Source organism: Haplochromis burtoni, unplaced genomic scaffold (genome assembly GCF_018398535.1).
Source record: "Haplochromis burtoni strain Fernald_Lab_line unplaced genomic scaffold, NCSU_Asbu1 Contig_324, whole genome shotgun sequence".
In the NCBI taxonomy this organism is placed as follows: domain Eukaryota; kingdom Metazoa; phylum Chordata; class Actinopteri; order Cichliformes; family Cichlidae; genus Haplochromis; species Haplochromis burtoni.
Window position 1 is genome coordinate 587,329 of NW_024582685.1, and position 14,143 is coordinate 601,471.

The 14,143-nt window shown below is 39.6% G+C and overlaps 1 protein-coding gene across 3 annotated transcripts in view; it reads right to left on the minus strand.

Annotated features, from left to right (window-relative positions):
• Window positions 1-7,913: 7,913 nt before the first annotated feature.
• Window positions 7,914-14,143, minus strand: part of morf4l1 (mortality factor 4 like 1) — an 8,379-nt gene continuing 2,149 nt past the window's right edge. For 2 of the 3 annotated variants that reach the window (XM_042228470.1, XM_005941719.3), the window contains exons 2-12: window positions 14,049-14,095; window positions 13,896-13,963; window positions 13,719-13,805; window positions 13,159-13,236; window positions 13,039-13,064; window positions 12,840-12,931; window positions 11,624-11,725; window positions 11,439-11,527; window positions 11,112-11,284; window positions 9,411-9,495; window positions 7,914-9,329 (exon numbers count right to left, since the gene is read on the minus strand). In XM_042228470.1, coding sequence (XP_042084404.1) covers window positions 9,245-9,329; window positions 9,411-9,495; window positions 11,112-11,284; window positions 11,439-11,527; window positions 11,624-11,725; window positions 12,840-12,931; window positions 13,039-13,064; window positions 13,159-13,214 — 708 coding nt within the window. In that variant the 5' untranslated portion in view covers window positions 13,215-13,236; window positions 13,719-13,805; window positions 13,896-13,963; window positions 14,049-14,095 and the 3' untranslated portion in view covers window positions 7,914-9,244. Of the gene's footprint in view, window positions 9,330-9,410; window positions 9,496-11,111; window positions 11,285-11,438; window positions 11,528-11,623; window positions 11,726-12,839; window positions 12,932-13,038; window positions 13,065-13,158; window positions 13,237-13,718; window positions 13,806-13,895; window positions 13,966-14,048; window positions 14,096-14,143 lie in introns of all 3 variants that reach the window. The other variant, XM_042228469.1, reaches the window with a different exon arrangement.

A 14,143-nucleotide genomic window follows, 5' to 3' on the forward strand; every position in this document is an offset into this window, starting at 1 on the left:
TGGATAGTTTGAGCACCGAGGGCACTGCTGTGGCACGTCAGGGTCAGGAAAAATCACTCAGCTTAGAACTGACCAGCAGCACAGTCGGAGGAGATGTAACTGTCTCGGTACAGGCCTCCTAATGAGATATCGCTGTTAGATTCCTGCAAACCTAAAATACGTCATCACATCTCCTGTTGAGAAATGCATTCAGAAAAGCAACTATTTTTAAAATATAAAACATAAGCCTTCTATTTTACCACAGTCTAATAAGATTATGTGTTGATTTATTGAATATAAATCCTGATTCTTGAAGCTGAATCCTGAGAAAGCTGGATCTTGTTACCTTGTTAGCAGTGGACCTCAAAGTGCATCATACACTTGAATGCCAGATAGTTTGAGATTCTAGATAAAAAAAACCAATACAAAGCAGCTGTTCTGTTGTCAATTCAACCTTCATGAATCTAATAATGCTCAGCTGTGTTAAAAAATGTCCTGGAGATCTGCTGTTTCACCTTTGTAGTTAATTTTTGAGGCTACAGCTGGTGTTGTTAATTCTAAGATCTAATCCACCATCAGATGAATGAGGTGTAAAAAAAATTATCAAAATAAAATACTTGAAACACTTTAATCAAAAAGTAAACACTGCAAAGAGGCTGACATCAGAGAAAAAAAAGACACAAATTGATGCAGGACTATGTTAAATATACAGAAATACGTTAGCTGGGTGTGCTTAATAAAGTGGCTGCTGAGTGTGGCTCTCAGCTCTGATGCTTATTTCTCAGCCAAGCTTGCCCTCTGCAGGTTACAAATATGACCGCTTTACCACCTGATTTTGATTTCACAGTAAATAGTTTTATGCAGCTGACTTTTAATTCGAATTTTATCTCGGTTATGGCTGCGGCTCAGGAAAGTGGAGCAGTTTGGAGCGCCGATGGTTCGATCCCTGACACTGTGCAATGAATGAAATGTCACGTGAAAGTGGTTCTCTCATTTTCACTCATCACTAAAGAAGAAGGCCGCTCAGAAGGTCATGAGCTGACTAGATTTGCCACTAATTGCCCCCCTACTGTTTCAAGTGACAATCTATAGAAGAAGGTTACAGCACTAAAGCACAGCACCTCATCCTCACAGAGAAACTTTAAACTATTAAACCGTCCTGTTAGTCATCACAATACGCCGCATTTGTTTTTAATTAAATCTCCCTATGATTTGTTTTATGGTGATTTGCTAAAATATGTTGAAGGTGCACACATTCCTAACACCGATAACGTAGGGCTGTATGATCTGACTGAAAAAATAAAATGAAAGAACAATGAACGATCAGGATATTCCATCTCAATCTCGAGAGGAGTCAGAGGTTAAACGACACTCCGGCCTTTCATTTATTATCTCAGTGGGTGTTTTCAGAACAAGCTCATCAAAAAAAAAATCTCAATTAGCATAGAGACAAATCTACAGTGAAGAGGTGCAATCGTACCCAGACACTGAGGCGTGGATCAAAGCTGCGGGGGGGGGGGAATAGCAGATGAAAGAGGTGCACATTAAACTGTTTACTAAGGTGACATGAAAAGCTGTTTTAGCTCAGCATTCAGCCTAATGAGGGAGAGAGACACCGGCTTATCTTTTTTAGATATTCAGAGCTGCCAGTTCACAGTCTTTTTACACCCCTGCTCAACATCAAAAGAAAGATTGAATTTTCTGGCAAGGTAATGTCTAATATAGTGAAGTCCCTGCAGGTTAAATTAACGTTTAACTGTTTCGCTGAAGGGCTCATTTACATTTTCCTCTCAACGCTTTCACACTTCAGTGAGTACTGTTCACGGGTTTCCAATCTGAGGGCAAAGATCGGCGCCTTGAGGAGTCATGTGGTTAATCTGAGGAGGTCTAAAAGAAGATTAACAAAAGGATGAATAGAAGTTCACTAACTTTCCTGTGATTTTCACGCTGCCTTTGATGGATTACTATCAGATTTTTGTGCATTTATGGTCAGTTGGGGTTCAAGAGCACAAAATATAGCCCGATTTTACATCTTAACAATGATCAAAGTTTTTACAAAATTGTTGACATGGCGGTAGACCAGTAAAACTAAGCAATAATTTACTCCAGAAAACTCTGGGAAAAGCATATACAGGGAATGCAGAATTATTAGGCAAGTTGTATTTTTGAGGAATAATGTTATTATTGAACAACAACCATGTTCTCAATGAACCCAAAAAACTCATTAATATCAAAGCTGAATGTTTTTGGAAGTAGTTTTTAGTTTGTTTTTAGTTTTAGCTATTTTAGGGGGATATCTGTGTGTGCAGGTGACTATTACTGTGCATAATTATTAGGCAACTTAACAAAAAACAAATATATACCCATTTCAATTATTTATTTTTACCAGTGAAACCAATATAACATCTCCACATTCACAAATATACATTTCTGACATTCAAAAACAAAACAAAAACAAATCAGCGACCAATATAGCCACCTTTCTTTGCAAGGACACTCAAAAGCCTGCCATCCATGGATTCTGTCAGTGTTTTGATCTGTTCACCATCAACATTGCGTGCAGCAGCAACCACAGCCTCCCAGACACTGTTCAGAGAGGTGTACTGTTTTCCCTCCTTGTAAATCTCACATTTGATGATGGACCACAGGTTCTCAATGGGGTTCAGATCAGGTGAACAAGGAGGCCATGTCATTAGTTTTTCTTCTTTTATACCCTTTCTTGCCAGCCACGCTGTGGAGTACTTGGACGTGTGTGATGGAGCATTGTCCTGCATGAAAATCATGTTTTTCTTGAAGGATGCAGACTTCTTCCTGTACCACTGCTTGAAGAAGGTGTCTTCCAGAAACTGGCAGTAGGACTGGGAGTTGAGCTTGACTCCATCCTCAACCCGAAAAGGCCCCACAAGCTCATCTTTGATGATACCAGCCCAAACCAGTACTCCACCTCCACCTTGCTGGCGTCTGAGTCGGACTGGAGCTCTCTGCCCTTTACCAATCCAGCCACGGGCCCATCCATCTGGCCCATCAAGACTCACTCTCATTTCATCAGTCCATAAAACCTTAGAAAAATCAGTCTTGAGATATTTCTTGGCCCAGTCTTGACGTTTCAGCTTGTGTGTCTTGTTCAGTGGTGGTCGTCTTTCAGCCTTTCTTACCTTGGCCATGTCTCTGAGTATTGCACACCTTGTGCTTTTGGGCACTCCAGTGATGTTGCAGCTCTGAAATATGGCCAAACTGGTGGCAAGTGGCATCTTGGCAGCTGCACGCTTGACTTTTCTCAGTTCATGGGCAGTTATTTTGCGCCTTGGTTTTTCCACACGCTTCTTGCGACCCTGTTGACTATTTTGAATGAAAGCTTGATTGTTCGATGATCACGCTTCAGAAGCTTTGCAATTTTGAGACTGCTGCATCCCTCTGCAAGATATCTCACTATTTTTGACTTTTCTGAGCCTGTCAAGTCCTTCTTTTGACCCATTTTGCCAAAGGAAAGGACGTTGCCTAATAATTATGCACACCTGATATAGGGTGTTGATGTCATTAGACCACACCCCTTCTCATTACAGAGATGCACATCACCTAATATGCTTAATTGGTAGTAGGCTTTCGAGCCTATACAGCTTGGAGTAAGACAGCATGCATGAAGAGGATGATGTGGACAAAATACTCATTTGCCTAATAATTCTGCACTCCCTGTAGTTAAGCAAACAACAACAGCAAAAAGTTAGTGATTGAACAATCAGTAAGAAGAGGGCCCACAAACCGGTATGGTCATGATCTGCTGCTCTGGAAATTGAAAATCAGTTCCAGTGATTGTGCATCCATCCTTTCCTTATCTGGATATGGATCGTAGTGTAGTGTAGCTATCCCAAACTTCCCTCTCTCTGCCTACCATCTCCTTTTTTCTTTGGTTGAATACAGAGGTTTCTCCAGGGCAAGCCAGGATAGATAATCTCTCCAACATGTTCCCAAAATACATCACCTAGAAGGCATTCAATAGGCAACACAACTCGCAGGATTTGGAAATACAAAAATCAAGGGTTCCCTTGCAATAACAAGGACTGATTGCCAGAGAGAGAAAACCTATCCTCATACAGCTGTCAGTTAAATTTAGAGCATAACAAAATGACTATGATGTGGTTAAAAGAGACAATACAGTTACTGTTTAACAAAATAAATACAGCTATTACAGGCCCCGAACTTTCTCTTTTTCTTCTTCTTTTTTTATGGAAATGGAAAATTTCAAATGTATCGATGACATTCCTCAGATTCTGCAAAGTATTATGGAAGTTCTTGACTCCCTGGAAAAATGCTGGTATGTTCACTTTAGGCCTGTATAAGCAGTAATACAACAGTGTAAATAGACCCAAATACAGTAGCCGAGTAAATGGGTTACTCTCCAGCAATGCACTGGGGTGGCTCGTGTTTCACTTGAGAAACATCACACATGTACTAAACCTCTGAGTGCAAATTGAGCAAAGGCACCAACATACTCTGAAGCCCTCACAGTTCCTTACTCTCCCACTGGATCGAGATCCTGTGCACAAAACCACTACTATGCCACATTGAAAACAGATGGATCAAATAGTCCTTATCCTTTATTTGGACTGCGCTCTGTTATTGGAAAGAATCTCAGTACGAATTACCAAATCTGGCCGCCTTTCAGGAAAACAAATGGACACAGATGTAGTTTTCCATTTTACAGGCTGTTTATGTCTTGCAAATTCCTTCTCCAGAAGAGTGGGATAGGCGTCTTTCATGTTTTAATGGCTCAGAGTGACCGCAGCCCTTTGTGGCAAACGCTCTGTTCCAATACTAATGACATACAGTCACACAAGACTCTGGCAGCAGTGTGCTGCTGAGGCTGCCTGCCCATTGTGTAATTAGTCTACCACTAAATCCTAGTCTGGGGAAACATTCACAACCACATTAAACACTGACAGTCTTTCACCTCAGAGAGCCTGAAACAGATGGATGCGTTCTGAGGGAGTAATCGAGCACAAATGCCTTTCATCAGTCAGTTAAACTGATAACATTTGTTTTCTAATAATAGGGGGTTCTCTGCCATCACTGCAGGAGTTTGTCTCGAGTTTACAATTTGGACTGCAGACAGACAGTTTGGACAGAAGACGACTGGATGACAGTCTTCTTTTTTTTATTGGCATTACATTTCTACAGTAACTTAATCTTTCTCTGGAGTGATTGCCTCACATGTGCTTCTGATAGAGAAAACTTTATTTGGGAGAAAAAGCAAAACAACCAGCAAAGCTGATAAGTATACCGCAAACCAGAATATCTTGATTTGGACCGTTCAGGTCTTGTCTGGCTTTGCACTTATCCTGTGAAATCCTGCCATCTGGTGGCTCTCACGAAACATTACAGTGAGTCACACTTTGTTTGGTGGGCACAAAAAATGGGGGGATTTTGTAGTTAAATGGATTAGATCAGGATTTCGACCTGCATCTTTTCCACTGACAACATAATGATCTTTTCAAGACAGAAGACAAATGTTTGTTTACTATCAAGACAATATTGGTGAGATTCTCGAGTGAGCAAGCGTTGAAATACAAACCCACATCCTCACCACTGAACATTTTAATACAAATAGCAGAGGCAGCTGACGGGCAAATTGCACTTAAGAGTGCTGAACGGGCTCTTCCAGAGGATCTGGAGCAAAAATGTGAGTATATGAGGTAAATATAAATAGTGTTTTGGTTGAGCTGAAACTTTTATATTATATTTTTAATATAGCAACGAAAAATGCGGACGAGTAAAAGTAAAAACTTTTCCACAAGAGGAAAGGCTAATTTGCTTTAATATATAAAACACAACCACAAGTCGTTGCTGGAATACTCTGGTAAATCTTGACTCTGATCATTCCCAAAGGGCAGTGAACTCAGGCCGTTTTGTGATCTCTGATCCAAGTGGTTTCTGCAGACCTTTCTGAAGTGTCTCTTTTACTTGGCAGATCAGAGCAGACGTGAAGGGGAAAAAAAAAACATCACTCAGACTTAAATCTTTCCCATTTTGGTGAAGGCCACATTGCGCACATGTCTCTCTCATCTGTCAGGTAATGACAGCACTAAGGCTACTTGTCACCTGGGTCAAATGAAAGCCCTCACACCAGAGGAAACCTCTCGGTGACCCGGCCTCTGTCTGGGAGCGTGACGCGTTAATCACAGCAGTAAATGACGCCAAAGCAAGAAGCAGGCGCTGAGGTGTCTCCCTGAACGGATCTGCAGAGAAGTCTTAGTTTCATGTCAGTCTTCCTGATGGGCTGTTAAAAGCCATCAGGGCGCTGTGATCTCAGAGTGCACTGCAGTGAAAACACATATGGTTCTGGTTGAGGCCGGGGGAAATTGGATTAAAGAAATTCTTCTTGAAACGCTCGGCATCGTTCTTGCCATAACAACTGCAAGCAGCTGACAGATGAAACCACAAATCAGCCTGAAACTAATATTTAGCTTCTCTTTTTCATGTCGACTCAGTCACAACAGTGGAAGACAAGCCAGCTGAAGGGGACTGTGCTGAACAGTGGAGAGAGGTGAGTGGAGGAAGGCTCTCTGGATGTGGATAGATTATTATATTTCTTACCTCAACAAGGTGAAATGATTACAGCATGAAAGCGTGTTTCGGGATTCATATAGTAAGGCTTTATTTGCACACGGGTCCCTGATTGTTGTTTTAAGACAGGCTTGAAAATTTGCGACCCTATAAATGGTCCCTCAAGTGGCCAGAAACTGTTCTGAGGCCTGAGCGCAGCACATGCTTTCCATCACACAGATGTTATTCCAACGCTGGCAGTAAAAGAGTTGGGTTTGCTCCCTTTGTTCAGATCATCAGAGCAGGAGAATCATCTCAACCAGCGTGAGAGGAAAAAGACACTTTGTTTGAAATGATTCTTTAAGTGGAGCATTAAAGGCTTCACGGAGAACAGCCTTTTAGGTGTTTAAATTAAGACCATCTGTCCAGTTCATACTAAGTAAGTCATCAGTTACATTTAATTTCTGCAGGAAAGAAGGAATCTTGGCTGCAGCCCTGATCCGGCACTTAGCTGAAATAAAGCAGAACAGGCCTGGTGTGGCTGACACTCAAATATCCCTGTCTAAACAGCACAGACCGAGACAGAATGATTTAAAAGACTAATTAAATTGTTGTTAATCCTATCTGAAGACAAATATTTTCACAGTAGGCGTTTTGATTGATCATAAGAAAAGCACAGGTGTTGCTACTAACCTTGCTGATAGCTCAACAATGAGTCATGACAATGAGACAGCGTGCACAAAACCAGGACCCTGAAACTGAGCTGAAATTCAGGCACAATTGATTTTCTACACCAGCCCTGTCACAATGCCTCTGTAAATGTAATGGAGGTCATTTTGTAAAGTACATATGTTCTTGTAAATAAAGTTGAGTAATTTCAACTTTGAACAAAAAGTATTAACAGCAATTGGTTGTAATGACACAATGCATCCGTTTTCCCCCCCCTTCCCTCATGGAGTGTAAAGACTTCTGGGTATCCAAATGTTTAAGTTCAAATAATTCACTTGGAAGAACTGTTATGGTCAGTGGAGTTATTTCAGTTATTTAGTGCAGACTTTGGGTGCAATGTGGTGTGTTTATCCAAGAACAGCACTAAAGTTTAGAGGGTGATCTTTTTAAAAGACTAAACCTCATGTGGTCAACTCCATCTTCAGGCTAGATTCCAAATTTTAGTCCATATTGACATATTAGCATCACACCGTTGCAGATTTGAGGGCTGCACATCCATGATGTCAATATCCCATTCAACCACATGCCACAGATGGACTGAGATCTGTGGAGGCCATTTGAATACAGTGAACACTTTGTCATGTTCAAGAAACCAGTTTGAGATTATCTGATTATGGGAAATTGTAGCCAAGAGGATAAAATGACAACCAAATGCGACAACAGTATAAAGCTTGTTTTCTATAGCATATATTTTATATAAATATATTTTAACAGTAAATGTTGTAGATTACAACAGGCACAAAATACCCGTTAAAATATTTAGATATGGTTTTAAATATTTCAGTGCAATGGCACTGCTGCATTTGTTACACCATCAAATGCCCCACATACACTGTTAGATAAGCCAAGTAATGGCTCATTCACATGACGGAAGTAGATGCAACTTTAATCTTTCTGATTTGGCTCTGCAGACCTCAGACATAATACTTTTCTAAAAATTATTTTTTTATTTTTTTAAACACCATGTACTAATTAAAAATTTGGTCTTTAAAATAACTAAATGTACAAGTTGTGCATTTAAAAGCTCACTGTGTTTCAGTGTTGAGTAATTTACATAAAATACTTGAAATGAATGAAAACTAAATGAGAGCAGAATCAAAAGATGGAGAAAATAAGTTGTCAAGCACTAATGTTTGCACTTAAAACCTCCATTTGTATTACGGATTTTAAAAAACAAACAAAAAAAACAAACAAAAACAATATCTTCTATTAAGTACACATTTCCTAAAAAGGCATTTAAAAAAAAAAAAAAAAGTCCTAGCGTACATTCATTGCATAAAAGAAAAGCTTTGTTATTGGTCCTTGTTCATTAACTATGACGCTGGGTAAAAGAGTGAAATTCAAGTAAAATTAAACTTGAGCGAAAAGTCCAAAATAATATTTAATCTATTAAAAATATTTACAGCATATTATACAACTGACTTGTCTTAACGGGTTTCATATATTTCAACAAAATATATGAAAAGAAATCTGTACCTTGGTTGTAAACAACTAATCACATCTTCATTTTGATTTTTGTAACGCTCCCATAAAGCACTACATTTAAAAAAACAAAACAAAGGATCTTCACGTAAACACGTCTTTAAACAAAATGTAAATGTAAGGACAAACATCTGGAGAATGGGTTTTATTAGAAAAATGGTGACAGCCTACATGACAAAGCCAGCCAGCATCTGAATTAAAACAGGGAACGTGAAATTCTTCTCTCTAAAGAGAGAAAAAACCCCAAACAAACAAAAAAAAAAACAAAAAAACTACAAAGTGGTACTCAAAAACATACCAGTACAGGAACAGCATAATCAGCAGCTTTCCACATGAAAGAAAATGGATTTGTCCAGGGATTAGTGTGACATCTTGCTCCAATTCTCCTCTACATCGTCAACAGATCTCTCACAATCCGCTCTCCAAAGGCGTTTTGTGAAAACATCCTTTCAACTGGGAAGAATGTCTCCAAACGTCAACACACAAAGCCTTCTGATCCAAAAATAAAAAAACCTTACACTGCCTTGCGGTGGTACTCTGGAGGGGCAACTTCATAGTCGCTTGCATTGAAGAGCGATGCAGAGTTTTTTACAAGATACCTGAAATGAAGAAACATTTTACTCATCTCTGCTGAGCTTTGATAATCATCATGAGCCTCGTTAAGATTCCTGAATACTCACTTGAGGAAGTCCTGTAGGTAACTGAGCAGCAGTGCAAGGCTCTTCTCATCCAGGGGCGTGTACGCCAGCATGGCTCCGATTCTCACTTTCAAAACCAAACAATGACAGCCTTTTATAAGTCATGTGACCACTGACCTCCGTTTCATTTATAACAGCTCATTGCAAAACCATGCCTCACCCGCACACTTTCAATTTAAAGCAGCCCTTATTTTTAAATGTTGATGCTTGCATATATGTGTGTGTGTTTAATATACACACACACACACACACACACACACACACACACACACACACACACACACACAAAAGGATAAAGTCGGGACTAGACAGAGACGGTCAACACCTCTACACTACTACTGCTTAAGCAAAAATCAACACTATCTAAAGAGGTGTGTGTGCAACACTTATCTCAACAAATGTTTTACCGAGCTTATGTCATTTCACTTTATTTATGATGCTTTGTTATGACAAGAAATTAACTGAGACAACATACCCTGTAATAAACATGGCATCGCAGTCAGGGCCATAGGCTTTTGGCCAATCACAAACCTCTCGCAGTTTTGTCTCTGTACACTGCCACAGGAGACTTTAGTCATATCTTAATTTATTTTAAAGTGTAGACTTTCGGTTATAACCGTTTATCAAAACGTATAAATCATTTAGGAGCTGCAGCTATTTTTCTCCCAAGCCTCCGATTTTCTGAGGGTCGTGAAGGGATTAAAAGATCTGCATTGGGGGGGGGGGCCTGCAAGCTTCAACCTGCCACACACATGTAGCTCTTGCAATGTGTTTGTGTTCAAGTGTGAATAACTAAGGGTGGGCTGCATTCAATTTTGAACAGTTCTCATACTTATGTCAGTTGGGTATTGAATTGCTGCGTTTTGCCTTTTGTTTCTTTTGGTTGGATTATCTCCATTTTGAATCTGTGGACAGATTTGCTTGATGTTCTGGCCTCAGCTCACCCCAGAGTTAATTCACCAACTTAACAAGTGGCTTTTGTGGCTCCTTGGAACTTGGGAAAGAGATGCCTTTCGTGTTTTGTCCATGCCAGCCCTAGATGGGGTATAAACAGCCTCCAAGCTATCAATTCCTTTTTATGATCGATGCTGGCATATATTTTTCTGATTTCTCGGATACTGCCCTGACACTAAAAACCTGTCTAGGCCCAATTTTATCTTCACAAAGCATCCATAAAAGATGGACCGAATCCAGAAAAGAATCTGACCTTTTATAACCTTAATTATGACAATGCCAATAGGGAGTTATTTTGGGCTTAGTCCAAGTTGAGAGAAGATGAAGTTGAAAAACTTTTGGCTGTGCCTTCAAACTGTGGTTACAGTGGAAATAATACCTCCCCCAGATCAAAGAGTTAATTTCCAGTAACAACTGAATCATCAAGAGATTTTACAGTCAGCTCTTTCAACACAAGTGAAAAGGCAGATAATCTTTTTTAAAAAGCATCTTTGGAGTTTTATGGTAGAAACAGCTCAGTGTTTAATATGTTAAAGCTTAGACAAAAACATGTTCAATCATTTTTGTACATTAAGACCTACAACACACATCTGATAGTTTTATAATATACATTTGCTAATGGCTTTATATGAATAATTTGATAAGAAAACAGGACAATCTTTAGCTCTTCTACACAGTTTTCGTCGTCTAGTTCTTTCACCAAACATGATGATGTGTAAGTGCTTTTACCAAAGAGTCTGAGTAGGTGAGGAGCCCCATAGATCTGAGACATTGGTGTATCTGGGTGGTTGGCAAGGATGTCTGCGTACTGAGGCCTCTCGAATTTGTAGAGAAGTTGTGTCCCCAGCATAACATTGAAATATTCACGGATACCAGCAACCACCTCGTTTACAGCAAACTCCCTGATCAGTGAAGAGAAAACAGAAAAGTCAAATCTTTACTCTTAGTATTTGTTCACCATGTCCTAGAAACATTTTAAATAAAACATTTTCTCTCTCTGCATTGCTTGCACCATAAACAGTTTTGCTTGAGAAGATGAAAAGTAGAAGTTTTTACTTGCTGTCTGAGTTTCCTCTTGATTTCTTGTAGTTTGCATAATCTTCAAGGACTGCGTCAACATTTTTTTTGGCAGGTAGGTGGAAAAGCTGAAGAAAAACAAAATAGAAAGAAATAACTTTGGAAATGTTGTAGACAAATACAATGTATAAAATGCTGTGAGTTCAAGGTCAGTGCTTACTAACCTGCTTTTGCCGTGTAATCAAGTCCCAGTCGTCCACAAGCCAGGGTTTCAGCTCCTCTGGGATTTTCACTTTGACCTCCACTCGATTTATGAAAGTTTCCTCCTGAGTAAACAGGAGTGCGGGGAAAAAAAGAAAAAAAAAGAAAAAGAAAAAGTTAATTAAAAGGAAGCTTTTAACAATCATGTTTACACACCTAAATGGAAACCAAGCCTCAGAAACATTTCATAAACAGTGGTTTCAAATGTAGTTCCTGCTACACTGCTGCAACTGCAGTGAATTAAGGCGTTTTTACACCTATAGTTTGTTAACTCTGGTCTGATGCAGTTCATGAATTTGTAAACTTGTAGCTTTTTCCCATGGTTTCGTCTCTTTTCACACAGAAGATGCCAATCAAACTCCAAGTGAGCCAAAATGCGTCACTAAAAACGATGCAACAATGTTCGGTATGCTTACTCGAGTCTGGAGTGAGAGCAACAAAAGTAAATACAGGAAACAGGTGCTGTGGTCTGGAATAGTGGATAACATGGAAAATTTAGTCCTAACATTTGTATTTTATCTGGTTAATATTTCACAGTTTATACACGCTGCAACACTCCAGAATGCAAAGCATTCTCGGCTACAGCAAGGTGTTCCACTCAAACCTATAAACAACCATAAACAAACCGCTCTGAAGTTTGTTTGAAACCAAAGAAAGATCAGCTCCCCCAAAGGGTTTCAGTGCGGTTGCTCTGGTCTGCACCCAAGTGCGATTACTTTGTTCTCATAAACCACATGAGGAGAAAACAAAGCAGCCTTAGGGCTTTTTTTATGGTTGCCACGTCGCTTGTGTCGTCTCGTGATAATTTTCACTTCACATCTTGTGCCATGTTGGTCGGTCGTGCACCTCTTGATTTTTGCGACTTGGTGCGTTGTGCTCGGCTGAGCTTGTCAAAGGAACTTTACAAATAAAACAAAACACTTTTGACAAAGCTTTGGTTTCCGGGTTTGACTTGACGCATATGACAAGATAGTGTCTGAGTGGCGACACCTATCATTTAGGAGAATACTACAAACTTCTTGCGCCTTAACTGCAGGCATAAATGGCTGCATCTGTGTGATGGCGTGGCAGTGAGCAAAGCGACCACTGCAACAGGTGTATTGGCACATTAAGCCTGTTCATTTTCACACAGTCTGGTATTATTTGACATTACCAACAGAAACAAAATTCTGAACTTACGCTTTCCACAGTTGGGTCAACACGAGCTCTTTTCTTGCGTGGAGGATGGGTTGGATCTCCCCCTGAACTAGTCCCTTCTCCTGCTCCAGGAGCTGCACAGACACAGCTTTAATTAACTGCCAATCTTGCCTTATAATGAGTCAATTTTAAGAATCGCATTTATAAATTCTAACATTGTAAGACAATGTGATGTACTTACTCTTCTGTTTGTTCTTTTTGGTTTTCCTACAAACAAAGAAGAGCTAATTAAGTGTGAAGTGTTAATATGAAAAGCAGTTTGGCAGCTTATGTTACAGAGGAAAACAAAACAAAAACTCACACATCGTTTTTCTGCGATGCAGCAGGTATCTTCTTATTTGGCGCTTGACCCCTCATTTTTCCTTCTACATAATGGTCTCTGTATTAAAACAAGTTCAGATATTCAGGAATACTTAATTTGTACCACACTCACTACACTACACTTTCACAAGATTTAAAAATCACTGTAGCACGTGACCCAACACAGTTTTTGTAGTACTATGAATAGGCATGAAACATTAGTGTTGGCACTTGCATAAAGGGATTTAGTACACAAATAAAAGGGGGGGGGGGGTTCTAAGTGGGACATTTACTCGAGCATAAAAATAACAGATTAATGTGTAAATAAAATTACAGGAAAATATTCTATTAAGACTGAATGTGCTTCACTTGTATAGTGACTCCATACAGGCCCATTGTGAGCTAGACTAAAACTCTGTTGTGTCCCAATACGTTTAAAACATAGCACACATTGTGTGCTACTGAAATTAGATGAAGGATTTTGCCTAACTTGCTCCAACAGTCATAAGGAACTCACAGTCAGTTCAAAGTCGATAGTGAAAAGAAAAAGTATTGACGTACTGATTGGCCCTCTGAAGCTCTCTCTGTTTCTGCAGATTACTATCCACATACTTAAGCACCCTGCTTTCAGGAACCCATTCGTCCCAGCTGGAAGACACAACATCAAAAGAATGTAAGCACTTGTTAAACAGTTCCTGTGCAAACGTTAATCGGGATTTATTGGAACCAAAAACTTACTTCTTATTCCACCCACTGTAATGAATAAAGTATTTGATTTGTTTGTCCTTGATGTTTATCTTAACACACTGCAAAGAGAGGGATGACTCATTGTCAAACACAGACACAAAGAAGACGACTGAATGAGAGACACGCTTAATTAAGGCAGCTTACCTTAGCTTCGTAGAGCAATGGCCCATGAAAACACAGCACTCTTTCACCTGAAAAGATAACAAAATAAGGACGTGAGTAAGGCATTGACAGGAGAG